Source organism: Tachyglossus aculeatus, chromosome 1, assembly GCF_015852505.1.
Source record: "Tachyglossus aculeatus isolate mTacAcu1 chromosome 1, mTacAcu1.pri, whole genome shotgun sequence".
Lineage (NCBI taxonomy): Eukaryota > Metazoa > Chordata > Mammalia > Monotremata > Tachyglossidae > Tachyglossus > Tachyglossus aculeatus.
The window spans coordinates 121,610,276-121,631,017 of NC_052066.1; the positions used below are offsets into that span (position 1 = coordinate 121,610,276).

General features: G+C 40.7%; 1 protein-coding gene across 1 annotated transcript in view; it reads right to left on the minus strand.

The window, feature by feature from the left end:
• KCNQ5 (potassium voltage-gated channel subfamily Q member 5) overlaps positions 1–20,742 on the minus strand; it is a 593,498-nt gene that overhangs the window by 127,426 nt on the left and 445,330 nt on the right. The window contains exon 3 of the mRNA XM_038743290.1: positions 3,023–3,149. Coding sequence (XP_038599218.1) covers positions 3,023–3,149 — 127 coding nt within the window. The remainder of the gene's footprint in view (positions 1–3,022; positions 3,150–20,742) is intronic.

Sequence of the window (20,742 nt, forward strand, 5' to 3'; positions counted from 1 at the left end):
GATGGAGTCTCTTGTCAGGAATGATGGTGAGCCTCGGTCCTATGGCTTTAGGACTCCAAGACTGAGAACCATGTACTCCCCCATCTCTGAAAATCACGTTCCCACTGGGGCACAGAGTGCAAAAAGTGAGAAGGTGGGCAGGGTGACAGCCTATCGCAAGGTGTGTGTGAGGTCTTCGCCTAGGATAGCCAGCTGCAGGCAGACCTGGGACTAGAATTCAGGTCTCCTGAGGCCCAGAAAAGTGTTCTTTCCATGGGACCAAAAGCAGTACAGATTTATTACTCTATTTATTTTACTTGTACATATTTTACTATTCTATTTATTTTGTTAATGATGTGCATTTAGCTTTAATTCTATTTGTTCTGATGACTTGACACCTGTCCACATGTTTTGTTTTGTTGTCTGTCTCCCCCTTCTAGACTGGGAGCCCGTTGTTGGGTAGGAATCATCTCTATAGGTTGCCAACTTGTACTTCCCGAGTGCTTGGTACAGTGCTCTGCACACAGTAGGTGCTCAATAAATACGGTTGAATGAATGAATGAATACCCTCAATGCTAATAATGTAGGTTTATACTTAGGGGTAAAAATTCTCTATTCCATTACAAGGAAAGATAAATCAAGCGACCCATGGGATTGGGATTAAAATGGAATCAATCATTCATTCATTCATTCAACCATATTTATTGAGCACTTACTATGTGCAGAGCACTGTACAAAGCACTTGGGAAGTACAAATTGGCAACATATCGAATCTACATTAAAATCACCCTAGCTTTTGTGAAACACAAAAGAAAGCTATATAATGCAATGCAATTGTAGTGGGGGACCAAGTTCCTTATGATTTTTTAAATAACTAAAGCCAATGGCTTCTTAGAACAATAAGTAGTAGCCTGTAACAAGGTATGGGAGTTGTCCAATTATTAGAGAAGCGGCATGGCAAAGTGGATAGAGCATAGTCCTGGGAAACAGAAGGCCATAGGTTCTAATCCTGGCTCTGCCACTTGTCTGCTGTGTGACCTTGGGCAAGTCACTTCACTTCTCCGGGCCTCAGTTACCTCATCTGTAAAATCTCCCCCCTTCTATACTGTGAGCCCATTGTTGGGCAGGAACTGTCTCCGTTGCCCAATTGTACTTTCTAAATGCTTAATACAGTGCTCTGCACACAGTAAGCGCTCAATAAATACGATTGAATGAATGAATGAACGACTAAAATGGGGGATTGAGACTGTGAGCCCCACATGGGACAGGGACTGTGTCCAACTCAATTTGCTTGTATCCACCCCAGTGCCTAGTACAGTGCCTGGCACAGTAAGTGCTTAACAAATACCACCATTATTATTATTATTACCCAAGGCCTTGCCTACAGTAGGGATGTGAGATCAGACATTCTCTGAAGCAGAATTCTCTGTGAGACAGTGAATAGGTCCAGCAATCATTTTTGCATTGTTTTTGGACACAATTCAAGTTTTTGAAAAACATACTTGGACCTGAATTTGGCATAGTCAAATAATCTTAAGAATGAAAGTGATGTTAAGCAGTTATCTAGTCTTCCTCTTCTTTCCTACAAACTATGTTATTTGTATTCTAACTCACCCTAGCAAACAGGAACCAGACATAACCTCGGGAACCATTCAAGAGCTCACTTTCTTGCTTATTACTCATTCCCCAGTATTGAACTGAAAACTACAAAACAGCCTCTCAATTGGGTGTACATGAAGGTTCCGGTAACAATGTCATAAATCTCTTCCAAATATATTAAGCATTAGATTCAATAAATTCAATCAAACTTCATTTGGTGAAGTGAAAAGTTCCCAATTTTCCAACTGCCATGTATGAGAGAAGAAACAACGAGTTCCAAGGGGTTGGGATGACTTAATATAATGGATTAAGCAATCCCCATCTTGGAAAATGAAGGTAAAATCTGTTCACCAAAGGAAAAATGAGACTTAGGAATTTCCATAAAATCCCATTTTTGAAATTCAAAAATTGCAATGGAGTTTGAAGTCAACCATTTGAAAAGGAATGGGGCATTTTTCATATCTTCTTGAGAACTGAGTAGGGATAATGTTAAGGATAATCTTGCTGGGTCACTTAGCTTCATCCTACACTTGGAGGGTGACATGCCCAGACTCCTCTATTATACTATTGATGTGCCTGCAGGAAATTGGAGGCAGAAGCACTTAAATATTCACCACTTAATACTGGCACATATAACTGACTAGGCTTCTGTTTAAGAAGAAAGGGTCATAGAGTACCACAGAAGTCATGCAAACCCTAGCCTGTGCTGATTCAGTGATGACACCCAAAGGGAATATCAATCTTCACCCAGAATTGGCTTTGATAAAGAAAGCAGTCTTTGTTTTGCCATTCCTGGAAAGTGTACATATTCCTTCTGGAATGTAAGCTAACTGTGGGCCGGGAACATATCTGCCAACTCTGTTGTGTTATAATAATAATAATAATAATAATAATAATAATTATGGTATTTGTTAAGCTCTTACTATGTGCCAAACACTGTTCTAAACACCAGGGTAGAAACAAGATAATCAGGTTGTCCCATGTGGGGCTCACAGTCTTCATCCCTATTTTACAGACGAGGTAACTGAGGAGCAGAGAAGTTAAGTGTCTTGACCAAGGTCACACAGCAGACAAGTGGTGGAGCAGCGATTAGAACCCACATCCTCTGACTCCCAAGCCCGTGCTCTTCCCATGAAACCACACTACTTCTCAATAATTCTGGTATTTGTTAAGCATTGTACTCTCCCAAGCGCTTAGTACACTGCTCGGCACACGGTAAGCACTCAAAAAATATCAGTGATTGATTGATTCCAGAATCTTTCGTGGATGAGGCCACTGGGTCATTACACGCAAAAAATAATATTTTCCATTTTTTGAAAATAAATTCTTAGTCCGATCGGCATCGAAGAACTGCACGCGTTTCCAATGCAATGACATGAGAAACAGAAGAAAGAATTTGATGTCACTGATGTCATGTGGGCCTCAACCATAATTTGATACTCACCTATAACACAGAACGGTTTCCTGGCAAATCTTAATCTTCCTTGCCATCCTCTGTATCGACAACAGCAACCCGCAGACCAGATACGTATGATAAACTCCAAACCAAAGACGACAATCATAACAAACTCCTATAAAAAGCAAATGAGAAACATGACTACGGCGGGCATTACAGAAGAAAATAAGCAATGAGCTGCTCTTTGATATCTCTGGGAATTTAGGCCATTCATCTACAATTTCAAGCCATTGGAAAGTAAAGTGAATCACATTCCTCTTTTCTAAATCAAGCACAACCTTTTGGATCACATTCGGGCATTAACACGCTTGCCTATCCACACAGAAAAAGCATAATTTCCTCTCAAGAGCTTCTCTACTTGGGGCTAAGACCAAGGTCTGGGTCTCAGATCGGTGAGGTGACTTGGGTATTCATTCATTCATTCACTCATATGTATTGAGCCCTTACTGTGCAGACCACTGTACTAAGCGCTTGGAAAGTACACAGCAGTAGCTGGTTTTATTAGCCACACAATTTCATGTGACAGTGCCCGAATTTCGAGCTCAAGCCCTAATTTCAACTGCATGTTTTTGGGAGGGCAGATTTTCATTTCATGGAAAAGAAGCCATTTAATCCCAAAGTTTATGTGACTGGTCTACTTAGTGAAAATAACAACAGTATTTACAAGTTTATATGGTGTTCCTTACTTGTAAAATCAAAACCTTTTTAAAACATTAAACTTTATGAGTGTTGAAATATATTTATAGCATACATGACTGGAAGTGATGAGAAAAATAATTCTAAGAATCGGGTACCGAGCAGCAAATTAGAATGTTAATGGTTATCTTGTTCTTCTGGGAGCTCTGCCTGGAAAACATCACTGTTCTAGTAGGGTAAAGTGACTTTGAAGTCATTCAGGAAGAGTAGTGAGTTAGCCCAGGGGTACACCAAGCTGGAAGTAGCTTATTAAGCAGTTTGCCCTAGACTAACAGGCTTCAACAATATTTGGAAAATAAAATAATTTTCCTGACAATTTATCTTCGATCCCTTTGTAATGTGGAACTAGCATTGTGTTGTTCAGAATGAATTTTTCTCTAGGAACTTCTTCACGATGTCCTTTTTCTCTTTTTAAACATAATGAGCCCATTTCCCTCCTCCCTACGTGTTGGTGAGGGGGTGAGACTTCTAAAAGCCATAGGGACAGTCACTGGAGGGTGTCCTAATTCCCTAAACAGATAGGCACTTCCTGAGTGCAAAGAGGGAAAATCTGGCCCACAGCTTGAAGTTCCTAAAGCGAGTCACTGCATACAGTAATTCAGGGAAAGTAAGATACTGGCATACGATTGAAGTGTTAGGATCATTAGTTGGGTAATGTGAGATAAGTCTCGGGAAGAGACAATTTCAGTGGAACAACCTAATATTATGGGGTTGGACTCGGTCTTGGAATAACCATCCATGCACATCCCCTTTTCACAGGTTTCACGCAGTCATTTTCCTCAGACCCTGGGGTACTGCATGATAGCACAACTTCCCCAACAGGATAAAAGCCGTAGCGGGAAGCTAATGGTATTCCTCCATAGTTTTCTGACAGGTCTGCTTCCCGCCCGCATCCTGGTGGACTCCTAGAAAGTAGGCTACTCCTCCTGGGAATCAAAGAAAATTGGGCTTAATTTGAAGCAATAGATTTTGGTTTGACTTGAGAGGAATTTCTTGCTTCTAAGGGTGCATTAAAACTGGAAATGCTACCAAGTGAGCCAGAGGAATGTCCCAGGAGAAGTCTAAAAAGAAATAGAACTGCCTAGATAGCTCAGGCTTTCCCCAGCCTGGAGTGAGGAGTTTGGATTAGAAGGCTCCTCAGGGCCCTCTATGATTCTATAAACGTTGAAACTCCGGGAATGACCCACTGTACATTTTGTAGCACCCACGTCAGAGGAGCTCAAAGCAACCTACCAGGATTAGTTGATTAATACTCATATCACCTCTTTAAATAGGGCACACTTACAAACTATCTTTGGTTTATCAGGTTTGGTTTATCAGTCAAGCTACTGAAGCACAGAGATTGACAAATTTCAGCCTGCGGTAGGGGTGGGAATGCAATTCAAGTTTCCGGTAGCATTAAATAATAATGTATTTACTCTCTGCTGAAGTATTTCAATATGCTAAAACCTAGAGATGAGGTGGGTTCTATCTAAAGGGCCTTTTTTTCTTCTCCGATAGAGAATCAGATCACAATCTTTTGTTGGAGTTCCTTTATTGTGAAGCTTCTGAAAATGGTATTAAGTAAATATTGCTTTACCAAACAATAGAACTGTAGCACTTAATGGAATATGTTTTTTTCAATGCTTAACAGTATATTTTTCATTAAGACAGTAAATGACCTTTGACTAATATGTTTGATATCTCTGTAGCCATTAACTTCTCTTAATTTTGTGCCACCAAACAGCATTTTTATAGGATGAAATGGCGACATTATAAATTCTGTGACATTTGAGCCAATTCTCAACCAGTTGTGGCTAATCAGTCCTACAAAATTGGAGCTGGCTGTTCTATTCATTATATTAGAACAATCAATTTCCTGTTATTTTCACTCACTTTTTTAATTTAAAGGAACACGGTTTTAGCAGGCTAACATCTCTCCTACTAGAATGCCTAGAACATTCAGAGAGAGAATTAGTGAAGAGCTGAGGTACAAAATTCAGAGATCAGAAGATTAATCCTAGTTATAGGCAATTTGGAAAATTGTAGAAGAATGACAAAACACTAAGGTAATGAAATTGTTTCAAAATATGTGTATTGATGCCTACAATCATCAAATGTTTTGGAATTCTTAATCTCTGGTAAGTACAGAAATACCCCTAACTTCTTGCAGTAAAAAACAAGATTTACAGCGCCATTTCATTTCAACCTGTCCAATAAAATTTTACTCCTAATTTTGGTGGTGCAAGGCCTCTTCCAGGATGCTCAAGGGCCCAAGAAGAGGTAACAACAGCAGCCACTATCTTTAGTGGCCTGAAAGATCCTCCTCACCTCTGTGGCCTAGTGGAGAGAGAAGGACTTGGGTTCGAATTTGGCTCAACCACTTATCTGCAGTGTGACCGTGGGTAAGTCACTTCACTTTTCTGTGCCTCGGTTACCTCATTTGTAAAAGGGGGTTAAGAAGGAAGCAGCGTGGCTCAGTGGAAAGAGCAAGGGCTTTGGAGTCAGAGGTCATGGGTTTAAATCCTGGCTCCATCAATTGTCAGCTGTGTGACTTTGGGCAAGTCACTTCACTTCTCTGTGCCTCAGTTACCTCATCTGAAAAAGGAGGTTAAGAAGGAAGCAGCTGGCTCAGTGGAAAGACCATGGGCCTTGGAGTCAGAGGACATGGGTTTAATTGTCAGCTGTGTGACTTTGGGCAAGTCACTTAACTTCTCTGTGCTTCAGTTACCTCATCTGTAAAATGGGGATTAAGACTGTGAGTCCCCCGTGGGACAACCTTATCACCTTGTAACCTCCCCAGTGCTTAGAACAGTGCTATGCACATAGTAAGTGCTTAATAAATGCCATCAATATTATTATTATTATTATAAGAATATGAGCCCCATGTGGGGCGGTGTCCAATCTGACTGTCTTGAATGTATCCCGGAATTCAGAATAGTGTTTGGCGCATAGTAAGTGCTTAACAAATACCATAAAAAAAGAGAATGAGTTTTGTTCCCTTCAATGGAAAGAATAACTCCTTACCTTCCTTCTCTCTCTCCTCCCCAGACCACTAATCCCAAAACTACCCTCTCATTCCCAAGATACTGCAATGACTGTGACTATGACCTTTCAGACTGTGAGCCCACTGTTGGGTAGGGACTGTCTCTATATGTTGCCAACTTGTACTTCCCAAGCACTTACTACAGTGCTTTGCACACAGTAAGCGCTCAATAAATATGACCGATTGATTGATTGACTGCTGCTACCGCTGGTGTGCTCTCTTGAGACCAGGTAGGATCCTGAGCTCTCAAGATGTCTCGGGTCACAATTCCCAGATAGAGGATGACAAACTCTATGCATGTGGCACTTAGTGAGAGCCAGTCTCTTGGAGTTATTGGAGTACCAATTTGTTAAAAGTGTAGGGTACCTCTAGACATTTCCCAAAACACTCAGGAATTTAGATCCAGAACTCTATTTTAATGTTAGGGAGAGAAAATTAAGGTCCAAATGCCTTCATTCATTCAATTGTACATATTGAGTGCTTACTGTGTGCAGAGCACTGCACAGAGTGCTGGGGAGAGTATAATATAACAATAAAAAGAAACATGATAGACTCACAAGCTATTATAAATATACAAATAAATATATATATAAATATATAAATATACAAATATACCCCCAAGTACACTAACCAGGACATTCAGCAAGGATATAAGTGTGTATCCCAGCAAGCAGGGAGCATGTTACCAACTTGTTGAATTGTACTCTCCCAAGCACTTAGTACAATGCTCTGTGCACAGTAAGTGCTCAATAAATACCTTTGTTTGATTTCTTACTCAGATGATTCCGGAAAATATAGTTCTTTGACTTCTGGGAAATGTAGCTCCCAGGCAGCAGGTGTGGTGGGAATGTTTCCTACTTGCCCTTCAGTTCTGTTTCAACCTTAATTCTAATAATGTTGTAGCCCAAACATTGGCCCAACCAGTCTCTACTAAAAGGCCTTTAATTCCCTGCTTAACCATTCATTTTGTTTTCTTGTATAGCAGCCTAACTAAACATAAAAATGTTATTGTTACTACTGGAACACAATTAGATTTTTCTGGCTATATCTTGTTTCACTACAAAACATTTTAACAATGACTTTGTACAGTATTTAAAAGGTCACTTGCTTGTCGGGAAAATTACAGTTTATAGCTAAGTTGCTTTATTTTATCCATTAGTGGTAATACCTCAATTTATGGATGGAAAAACAGGAAAGAGTTTCCCCAGCCTATAATTTTTAGCCTGCCTGTTCAGCTCTGTTGGCAGTAAATACAGTTCACTCTCTTACAGTAAGATGTCTTTTATGTCAGAAGGTACTTTTTTTGATTTATTTCCGCAACAGGCTTCTGGGACAGTTAAGTAGTAAACCAATTACATTTTTATTATTTAGGTACTGAACAAGATGTTGCTTTTCACTCAGGGCCAGGGCATTATCTTTATTCTCCCTCAAGCAGAATATTTTGAGGCCATACTATATTCCTGCTCCATTTCCAGTTGTCCCTGAAGCAGAATTGTTGTCCTTTGGTCCAGAGATGCTGATGTTGCTGCTTTGATTTGTATCCAAGACTGGGAAGTCCATGGACAGACAATCTCCTGCATACTTTGCACATAAGAATACAGTTTGTAGGGCCAGAGTGGTCCTACAACACATACTATCATACAGGCAGACCAAGAAATCTGGTCACAGAAAGCACTGTTGCCTAATAGAAAGACTGTGGGCCTGGGACTCTGGGATCTAATATTGGCTCTGCCACTTTCCTGCTGTGACCTTGGGCAAGTCAATTAACTTCTCTGAACCTCAGTTTTCTCATCTGTAAGAATGCAGATTCACTGCCTGTTTCTTTCTTTTTAGAATGCCACCCCTGTGCAGGACAGGGATTGTGTCTGACCTGATTATCTTGTATTTACGCCAATGCTTAGTAACAAATACCACAATTATTATAATATTATATTAGGTACAGTGTAAACATATAACATGGTATCAGATACTAATGATGATGATAATCCATTGATTTGGCAAACCCAGATGTTCAGGAAGTCTTTCAAACTGCTGGCCAATTTCCCTCTGTCTTTCTAAATTCTGGATAGGCAGTAAACTTGGGAAGCCAGGGGAAAGAACAAGTAGAGAGGGTCTCTTTATTGATTATGGGAGGGGTTTGTTGGAAGGAATTCAACTAAAAAAATACAGTGCAAATTCTGTGAAACTCTACTCTTTTTTTCTTCTATTCCCCTGGAAGAATCATTTCCTTTCCCCCTTAAATTTGGGAGCCCCTAAAGGCTCAGTTCTGGATTTGTTCCTTTTCTTTATCTACACCCACTTCCCTGGAGAACTCATTCACTTAAATGGCTTCAACTACCATCTCTAGGCAAATGATTCCAATACCTGTACCTCCAGTCCTGATCTTTCTCTTTCTCTGCAGTCTTGCACTTACTCCTGCCTTCAGGACAACTCTACTTGGATGTCCCGCCGACACCTCAAACATAACATGTCCAAAACAGAACTCCTTATTTTTCCATCCAAACCCTGTCCTCCCCCGACTTTTGCATCACTGTAGACGGCACCACCTTCCTTCCTGCATCACTAGCCCATAAACCTGGCATTAGGGAAGTAGCATGGTCCAGTGGAAAGAGCATGGGCCATGAGCCAGAGGATCTGGGTTCTAATCTTGACTCCACCACTTACCTGCTGTGTGACCTTGGATAAGCCTCTTAACTTCTTTGTGCCTTAGTTCCTTCATCTGCAAAATGGGGATTCAATTCCTTTTGTCCTTCTTACTTAGACATTGAGCCCCCTCTGGGACTTGATTATTTTGTATTTATCCCGGCACTTAGTACAGTGTTTGGCATACAGTAAGCATTAACAAATGACATTATTATTATTAATATCATCATTATCATCATCATCATCCTTGATTAATCTCTCTCAGTTGCATATTGAGTCCATACCCAAATCCTGTCAGTTCTACCTTCGTGATATGTCTAGAATCTGCCCCTCCCTCTCAATACAAAGTGCTGCCATTACCATGCTGATAGCATCAGCATTAATCATATCCTGCCTTGACTACTGCATTATTGCTGACCCCTCCACTTCCGCCTATCTCCCGCCTCTCAGCTTCCTTGGATCTTTTTTCTAAAAAAAAAAAAATTAAATCCACATCTTCCCACTCCTCAAAAGCCTCCATTGGTTGCCATCCCATCTCCACATCAAACAGAAATTCTTTACAATAAACTTTAATCAATCAATCAGTGGTATTTATTGAGCACTTACTATGTTCACTTGGAAGAGTACAAATCTAAAAGAATTAGCAGAAACATTCCCTCCCCATAACAAGCTCACAGTCTAGAGGAGGAGACAGACATTAATACAAATAAACAATTTATGATATATAATTTAAAGATATGTACACAAGTGCTACGGGGTTGGGGGTGAGGTGAATATCAAATTCTAAAGATCACAGATGCAAGTGCATAGAGGATGCAGAAGGGAGAATGAGCTGGGAAAAAAAGGAGTTAGGGAAGGCCCCTTTGGAGGAGATGTGACCTTAAAAATGCTTTGAAGGTGGGGAATGAGGCCTGTTGTATATAGAGGGGGAGGGAGTTCCTGCTTAGGAGGAGAATGTGGGAAATGGGTTGGCGGTGAGATACACATGATTGGGGCACAGTGATTAAACCAGTGCTAGAGGAGTGGAATGTGCAGGCTGGACCGTAGTGCTTTAATGTGCTTGCCCCTTCCTGTCTCACTTGGCTGATTTTCTACAACAACCCAGCCTGCACACTTTGCTCTACAATTGCCAGTCCATTCACAGCACCAAGCAGCGTGGCTCAGTGGAAAGAGCACGGGCTTGGGAGTCCGAGGTTGTGGGTTCTAATCCCAGCTCCACCACTTGTCAGCTGGGTGACTTTGGGTAGGTCACTTCACTAAACTCCTCACCCTCAGCTTCAAGGCTGTCCATCACCTCGCCCCCTCCTACCTCACCTCCCTTCTCTCCTTCTACTGCCCAGCCCGCACCCTCCGCTCCTCCACCACTAATCTCCTCACTGTACCTCGTTCTCGCCTGTCCCGCCATCGACCCCCGGCCCACGTCATCCCCCGGGCCTGGAATGCCCTCCCTCTGCCCATCCGCCAAGCTAGCTCTCTTCCTCTCTTCAAGGCCGTACTGAGAGCTCACCTCCTCCAGGAGGACTTCCCAGACTGAGCCCCTTCCTTCCTCTCCCCCTCGTCCCCCTCTCCATCCCCCCATCTTACCTCCTTCCCTTCCCCACAGCACCTGTATATATGTATATATGTTTGTACATATTTATTACTCTATTTATTTATTTATTTTACTTGTACATATCTATTCTATTTATTTTGTTAGTATGTTTGGTTTTGTTCTCTGTCTCCCCCTTTTAGACTATGAGCCCACCGTTGGGTAGGGACTGTTTCTATATGTTGCCAACTTGTACTTCCCAAGCACTTAGTACAGTGCTCTGTACACAGTAAGAGCACAATAAATCCGATTGATTGATTGATTCTCTGTGCCTCAGTTACCTCATCTGTAAAATGGGAATTAAGACTGTGAGCCCCACGTGGGACAACCTGAAGACCTTGTATCAACCCCAGCACTTAGAACAGTGCTTGACACATAGTAGGCACTTAACAAATACCATTATTATTATTATTATTATTATTGTCTAGCTTGTGGTCTCCTTCTGGTCTGGGAAGGCAGATGAACTGGTACACTCGCAGACCAATTAGGAACCCACCACACCGCTTGGCCTGAGCATTTGTTGGGGAAAGGGAAAAGGGTGGGGGTTATTCTTTGCCTCATGTCTCAGGCAACTGCTCTGGCTATGGTAAAGATAATAATAATGATAATTATGGCATTTGTTAAGTGCTTACTATGTACCAGACACTGTATTAAGGGCTGGGGCAAATGGAAGATAATTGGGTTGGGCACAGTCCCTGTCCCACATAGCGCTCACAGTCTTAATCCTCATTTTACAGATGAGGTTACTGAGGCACAGAGAAGTGAAGTGACTTTCCCAAGGTCCCACAGGAGACTAGTGGAGGGGCTGGGATTAAAACTCAGGTCCTCTGATTCCCAGGCTTGAGCTCTTCCACTAGGCCTCACTGCTTGTCTGTGGAGGGGAAACCCCTGGGTGCTCCCTTGCCCATCTGGGTGCTCCATTTAAGCAGACACTCTTGGCTTCTCTCTGCCTGTCTGCTCTGGGGCCCAAATCATAGCCACCTCTTCTCAGACTGCCTTTCATAGGGGGAAGAGGAAAGAGTCAGCCTGCCAGTTGGTTAGAGGGTTGGAGCAGCCAGCTCGATTTCCTCCCATCCCTACTTTGTAGTGATCTTTGCACTCCTGGCCTAGAGCCAGGCTAAGTTCACTGCTGGTGGGCGAATGGCCGCATGGTACATTGCAATTACAGAAGAAATGGTATTTTTTAAGCACTTACTTTGTGCCAGGCACTGAACTAAGTGCTGGGGTAGATACAAGCAAATCTACCCCCATTTTTTTGTTTAACCATTTAAGGCACTCTGAACGGTTCCAGGTTACTTTCACCTCTTGGGGAATATGAACCATTTCTCAGAATAAGTAAAGCATTATAGAAGATCAAAGAATGTTCCAGTTGATGTGTGGTTATCCCTTCCTACCACAGAGGATTGCAGTTGGCAATATAGAACTGAATGGTGCCAATTAATTCTGCTATCTAGGCAGCACACTGTCCAATCATGTAAGGATATACAAAGAAGAGAAAAGTGAAGCAAGAAGGTTAATGTGCCCTTTTGGAGACTGACAGAGTATGGCATTAATCAATGGTATTTAATGAGGACTTACTGTGTGCAGAACACTGTACTAAGTGCTTGGGTGAGTACGATACAACAGAGATGCTAGGCACTTTCTCTGCCCAAAATGATCTTACCGTTTAGAGGGGAGAAAGGCATTAATATAAATAAATTGTGAATATAGACATAAGTGCTGAGGAGCTGCAAGTGTTTAAACAGGCCAGATCCAAGTGTATAGATGATGATGCACTTGGACAGATGATGATAACAACTATCAACCGTCTTTAACTGCCAATAACAAATATAGCAACATTAATTATGCATATATTGTCTGGGAATATTACTGAATGAAAGGTAGTTGATTAATCAATCAATCAATGGTATTTATTGTGCATATACTATGTGTAGAGCACTGATCGCTGATCATTGATAAAGTAAAGGATTGTGTTTCACTTCATTCAATAACCAAAATTGAGTAATTTTTTCTTTGTAGTTTCTGTCTGGGCAGCAAAATGCTTTCTTAATTTGGATCCATGGCCACATAAAGATACAAATTGATTCTGTAATTTTGAATTGCAAATTATGCTGTTGGCAATTGGTGAAAAGCTCCAGAAATAGTGACCTAAAAAAAGGAGGGATATCCTGATCAAAACAAGAATTCGGTGTAAAGATTTCTATCTAAAACAGCGGATTCAGTTTTGAGAGATTCTGAAGTTGTAGAAGCAGGTATGTCCTACAGTTCTGGATAGATGTAAAGTAATAAAGAAGTGTCAAGCTGACCTTTTACGTAATCCAGACATAAGAGATCCCAGCAAGGTGCTGGGAAAAGTCAATTCGCAACCTGGCTCAGAAGTGATAATGGATAGCAAGAAAAATGCCTGGAAACAGAAGGTGGAGGTGGAATGGGAAGAGAGGGGAGCTCTTGGAAGTCTATACAGCTCCTGGGAGAGAGATGTTGTGGCATTTGCTTTAAAGTGAGTGGAAGGATGTACCTCCAAGTAGCCTGAGTCATTGTGGAGAGCAAAACTTTCACCCACATGAAGTCACAATAATAATAATAATAATAATAACAAAAATGATCATGATGATGATATTTATTAAATACTAACTTTGTGCCAAGAACTGGGGTAGACATAAAATACTCAGATTGAATGCAGTCCTTGATCCACAGATGGCTTACAGTCTGAGATGGAGGACTGGTATTTTATCCCCATTTTCCAGATGAGAAAACTGAGACACAAAGTGGTTAAGTGACTTGTTTAATATCACACAGCCGACAGGCAGTGGGAAGCAGTGGGAAGCAGCGTGGCCTAGTGGAAAGAGCTGGGTTCTATTTCTGGCTATGTCACTTGGTTGCTGACCTAGGGTAAGTCACTTAATTTCTGTGTGCCTCAGTTTCTTTTGATTTTTTCCCTCGTGGTCTGCTCTCTCACTCCCTGTTAGATGACAATTTTCTAATGAACCAGGGAAAGTGTCTTAATATGCCAGAATTCTTCCCAGTGTTTAATATAGCAATGATAATAATAGCAACAACAATAGGAAAGCAGCATGGCTCAGTGGAAAGAGCAGGGGCTCGGGAGTCAGAGGTCACGGGTACTAATCCCGGCTCCGCCAATTGTTAGCTTTGTGACTTTGGGCAAGTCACTTAACTTCTCTGAGCCTCAGTTACCTCATCTGTAAAATGTGGATTAAGGATGTGAGCCCCACGTGGGACAACCTGATCACTTTGTATCCTCCCCAGCACTTAGAACAGTGCTTTGCACATAGTAAGCACTTAACAAATGCCATCATTATTGTTATTAATAATAACAACTGTGGTATTTGTTGAGACTTACTGTGTGCCAGGCATTATTTTAAGTGCTGGGGTAGATACAAGCAAATTAAGGTGGAGACAGTCCCTGTTCCATATGGCACTCACAGTCTTTAACCCTCATTTTTCAGATGAGGTGACTGAGGTACAGAGAAGTTAAATAATAATAATAATAATAATGGCATTTATTAAGTGCTTACTATGTACAAAGCACTGTTCAGGTTACAAGGTGATCAGGTTGTACCATGGGGGGCTCACAGTCTTAATCCCCATTTTACAGATGAGGTAACTGAGGCCCAGAGAAGTGAAGTGACTTGCCCAAAGTCACACAACTGACAATTGGAGGAACCGGGATTTGAACCCATGACCTCTGACTCCAAAGCCCGTGCTCTTTTCCACTGAGCCACACTGCTTCTCTTGACTTGCCCAAGGTCATCCAGCAGACAAGTGGCGGAGCCGGGATTAGAACCCGTGTCCTTCTGACTCCCAGGCATGTACTCTATCCACTAGGCCATGCTGCTTCTCTACAGTGCCCAACATACTGCGCTTAATAAATATAACTGATTAATGGAGAGCACAGCTTCTGGCAGACGGCTGGCTAAGCAGGAGACCTTGTGGGTGAAGGAAGGAAACACATCTGAGCCAAACTGGGCAGGATTTATGATTCTTTGCAGATGAAGCTATGGGTGATTTTGGAATGGAAGATAATGCAACTAAAACTGACTTAATATTTCCTAAATCAAATTTTGTTTGAAATGAATTAGTTGTTCAGGTGCAATCAGATAGAAAAAGCTTCAAAAGTGATTTGTTGTGAATATTCTTTGTCTAAAAGCAAACATCATTTAGGGCTTTCCCTTCTCAAAGAGTTTTGCAATTATTAATGCAAAATTAATCTCATTGATTTATCAATCAATCAGTGGTATTTACTGAGCACTTACTGTGTGCAGAGTATTGTACTAAGCGCTTGGGAGAGTCAGTACTTACTGCCCATAAAGAGCTCACAGTCTAGAGGGGGAAAATGGCATGTCTAGGAATCAATAGTATTTATTGAGTGCTTACTGTGTGAAGAACACTATACTAAGCACTTGGGAGAGTACAGTACAGAGTTGACACATTCCCTGTCCACCACAACAAGCTTGCAGTGCAGAGGACAAGCTGACAACTAGAGGACTTTTTATCTATAAAGTACATCTTTCATAACATAAAAGCTAAAGTAATTTTCCTCGATAATTTTCAGTTAGGTCTTTCCCATTTCCTTCTATGACATATTTTCCACATAAAAGTAGTTTATCTCAGAAGACATTTAGTTCATTTAACTCTCTGGAAAAATGATGTAAAGTGGCTGAGCACTTTATAGTGGAGGTGTAGCAGTAGAGATCCTTTCTGGGTCAGAAAGGATCAGAAAGAATCAGTTATAGTCACAGACAACTGTTAATCTGAATCTGGTTGGAATTCCAAATACCAGAAAGCCCTAGTCTAATCAGTGTATTTAGCATAGTTGCTTCCTCTTAGTTTTGAGTGATCTTGATTATTTAGGAGTTGAGAAACTGAGGTGAAGAGATGCCAAATTATATGCAACGAGTCAGCGATGTAGAAAGCAAGAGAGGCTTCTCCAAAATTTTAAGTCCCACTGGACAATCCTTGAAATCAGGGCATGGAAAATAAAAGTGCTACTTAAGAGGGCAGCATACATTTAGGACAAACACTCAGTTCCAAATTACTGCAATCAAGAAAGAAGGGATTCTTTTTGACCAGAAACTTGTTGATGATCAGGAGATGAGGATCTAATAATAAAAATAACTGTGGTATTTGTTAAATGTTCATTGTGTACCCAGCACTGTACTAAGTGCTGGGGTAGATGCAAGATAATCAGGTCACATATGGGGCTCACATTCTAAGCAGGACAGAGAACAGGTACTGAATCCCTATTTTGCAGATGAGGTAACTGAGACACAAAGATGTTAAGTGACTGGCTTAAGGTCACAGTAGGCAAGTGGTGGAGCTGGGATTAGAACTCAGGTTTTCTGATTCCCAGGGCTGTGCTCTTTCCACTAGGCCACATTATTTCTCATAATCAATCAATCAGTCAATCGTATTTATTGAGCACTTACTGTGTGCAGAGCACTGTACTAAGCGCTTGGGAAGTACAAGTCGCTTGGGAAGTACAAGTGTCGTAAGCGTCAGACACTATAACTGTGGGTGTGTTTCAAGGTCAGTTCAGGGTCCCCTTCTATTCTCCATCTATACTCACTCCTTTGGAATTCTCATTCTATGATGGTATTCCTAAATCCCTCTCAGCCCTGACTGCTCTTCTTCTCTGCAGTCTCGTATTTCCTCCTGCTTTCAGGACATCTCTAACTGAATGTCGCGTTGCCTACTCAAATTTCACATGTCCAAAACAGAATTCCTCATCTTTCCACTCAAACCCTCTCCTCTCTCTGACTTTCCCAGCGCTGTATACAACACCCCCTTCTCCTCCATCTCACAAGCCTGTAACCATGGCATTATCCCTGACTCATCACTTTCAATCAACCCACATATTCAATGTCACAAAATCTTGTCGACTCTACCTTCACAATATCTAAAGAATCTACCTTTTCCTCTCCATCCAAACCCTTATCATTTCCCATTAACCTCAGCCTTATCTCATTTCCCATCAACCTTCATTTCAGCATTAACCTCCTTGCTGATCTCCCTGTCTCCTGCCTCTTCCCTTCTCCAGTCCATACTTCACTCTGCTGCCTGCATCTCTTAACTGAAAAACTGTCCAATCCACATTTCCCCAGTCTTCAAAAACTTCCATTATTTGCCCATCCACATCTGCATCAAACAGAAATTCCTTACCATTGGCTTTAAGGCACTCAAACAGCTCGCCCTCACCTACCTTACCCCGCTGCCCTCCAATTACAACTCAATCTTCACATTCCACTCCTCTAACACCACCCTAATCCCTGTACCTTGATTTCATCTACCTCACTGCTGTTCTTGTCCATGTCCTACTTTGGGATTTGAATTACTTCCCCTTTCATGCTTGACAGTTCACCATTCTCCCCAACTTCAAAGCTCTCCAAAAATCACATTTCTTCCAACAGGTTTTCCCTAAGCCCTTCGTTCCCCTATGGACCTTTTCCCCTAAGTTGCCTATGCATGTGTCCCCTTAAGCACTTTATTACCCAACCCAGCCCCACAACACTTATGTGCTTATCTTTATACTCTACTATTTCCTCTGTCTAATTTATTTTAAGGTTGTTTCTACCTATAGACCTCAAGTCCCTTAAGGACAGGCAGCCCAACTACAGCTCTATTGTGTTGTACCTTTCCAAGAGCTTAGTACAATGCTCTGCGAACAGTAAGTGCTCAATTAATATCATTAATTGATTGATTGGTAGGTACTGAAAACAACAAACATGAGATTACACAAAAGACAGCCTTTTTGTGTGCACCATGCAGTCAGGACTATGGCTTCCGTATTGGCCTTTTCAGTCAAACACGCACTGATAGGTGAATTTCTCCATTAGTAGCAAGTTCTTTGGGTATAAGGAACAACTCTATAATTAAAGTTAATGATTTCAACACAGTTGATTCCTTAACTGATTCATCCTCCCCAAATATCTAGGAGAATGCATCCAACATTGCTATAAGTAGAGGAAATACTTCCATTACAACGTGATGTTTACAGAACAGATGGTTTCTATAAAGTGTAAATGGATTCTTCTTAGGAGCTACTGGAAACCTCCAAACACTCACCAACAAATATTAACCTAGCTAAAGCAGTCCAATGGTGAAAAAGTAACCTCAATCAATTAAATGCTTCTGTGTGGGTGAAATGAGGTTATTTTTAAAGAGATCAGAAATTCACTTACTAGTATGATTTCTTTGTGTTGATGAAGTCACTTTCTGAAATCACTAATATTTTTCCTCTAATTCCAGAGTCCTAGTGATCTCTATCAATTATTCAAGGATTTACATGAGGGTAAAGATCTTTCAAAATTTTATAAATTAAAATGAGTTTCTGTTCAATAAGTGGCATTTACTGAGTGCCTACTGAGTGCTAGGCACTGTTTAAGTGCTTGGGAAAGTTCAACCATAGCAACAGTAAAAAGATATAGTTTCTGTTAGCTAAAGACATTTAAAGGTAGCTAAAACTATTTTTGGCTGTGATTGTTTGGTTCATTCATTCATTCAACTATTATTAAAAAATAGGTATGCATAACAGTGTGTGTATTCTGAGTCTTTAGAAAAAGATGCAACTATAATCATAAGGTTCATGTCATTAAATTACATATCTGCACTATTTTGTATGCTGCTCAGGACAAAAGCTATAATAATTACTATTATGATTATTACAGGTGGTAGTTTAGAATCTGTACCCATCTAGTCAGTAGTGATACATCAATAATAAACAAGATGGATTAGAGTTTGGAAATTTATAGTCAACTGGAAGTTTTATGAAAATCCAATATGCTTTTGAAATAAATCTGAATGCAGAATAATCCCATGAAATTAGTGATATTGCAGATTAGGAGTTTTTTTGCCCCTAGTCAACATGGCAATATATTTTTATTAACATCCTATAAACACACTCACTCCCATCCACCTACACACCACACCCACACAACCCATATATATATGTATGAACCAACTTTATGTATAGAGAGAAATATATATATTTCTCATTGATATGAGAAATTTACTTTTTTCCATATATTTTCCAAGTATTTTATATAAAGTTTGTTCATGGAAAAAAGTAAATTTCTCATAGATGGATTCTTTCTTGACTCTCCTTCTTAAATCACTAATATAGTCCCTCTAATTCCAGAGTCCTGGTGATCTCTATCAATTATTTAAGTATTTAGTACACACAATGATTATCTTGAATGGGTCCATCCCCGGGTTATTTTTGTTGTATTAACTGAAATCTTAAATTAGCTGGCCAACTGTTTGTTCTATTGTTGAACTGTTTTCTTTTATATTTCTATGCTCAGAATGTAAAAGATGTGTTTCAGAGTAGGAGAATAAGAGATGGAGAAAGGTGGAGTAAGCAAACTTTTCTTCATCTTCTTCATCATCATCATCAGAGAAGCAGCATGGCTCAGTGGAAAGAGCACGGGCTTGGGAGTCAGAGGTCATGGGTTCAAATCCTGGCTCTGCCAGTTGTCAGCTGTGTGACTTTGGGCAAGTCACTTCACTTCTCTGTGCCTCAGTTCCCTCATCTGTAAAATGGGGATTAAGACTGTGAGCCCCACATGGGACAACCTGATCACCTTGTATCCCCCCAGCGCTTAGAACAGTGCTTTGCACATAGTAAGCACTTAATAAATACCAACATTATTATTATTATTATTATTTATTTCTTTTGTGCTGGCTATTTGCAGAGCACTCTAAAAGACAGTGGAGAGTATACAATAAAATATGCTTCCTGCTTTCAAGGAGCTTGCAATTTAGGGAAACAGGTAGGCACTGATTGGATATGTACATTTGTAAGCTCCTTGAAGGCAGGATTATGTCTTCCAATATTATTGTACTCTTCCAAGTGTTTAGTACAATATTGTGCACAAGTAAGCACTAAAATAAGATTGAGTGATTGATACCATGGGAATACATGGAAAAATTGATTACTATGATCAGGGGGCAAGGTGATTGTCCCCTCCCTCAACTTGCTACTCTTCTATGACAACACAGTCCACTCACATCTCTCTTCTAAGATGCCAACCTACTCACTGTACCTCAGTTTTGTCTCTCTCACTGCAACTTCTTGCCTACATCCTGACTCTGGCCTGGAACGCTCTCCCTCTTCACATTCAACAGGCAATTACTCTCCCTATCTTCAAAGCCTTATTGGAGGCACATCTCCAAGAGGCCTTGCTTGACCAAGCCCTCTTTTCCTCTTCTTCCACTCCCTTCTGTCCTTCTAATTTGCTCCCTTTATTCATCTTTCCTCCCAGTCCAACAGCACTTATGTACACGTCCACAGTTTATTTATTTATATTAATGTCTCTCTCCCCATCTAGACTGTAAGTTCATTGTTGGAAGGCAATGTGTCTGTTCTATTGTTATATCATACTCTCCCAAGTGGTAAGTACAGTGCTTTGCACACAGTAAGCACTCAATAAATATGATTGATTGATTGACTAACAGATTCAACTGGTATAAACAATAAATGTCAATGTCAATGATTGATTGATCATATACCACTGATGTTTTGTGTGGTGGAAGTATGTAAAATTTCTTTCTATATTCTCATTTTTAATTTAAATGTTTAGTTGAAAAAGGCTGATCGAGAGCCAGTTGTCTTATGGGAGGTAATGCAGCCTAATAGAAAGAAGACAGGTCTGGATTCTAGTCTGAGCTCTGCCTATGACCTCAATCAAGTCACAGACTTTCTGTGCCTCAATCTCCTCATCTTTAAAATGGGCAAAA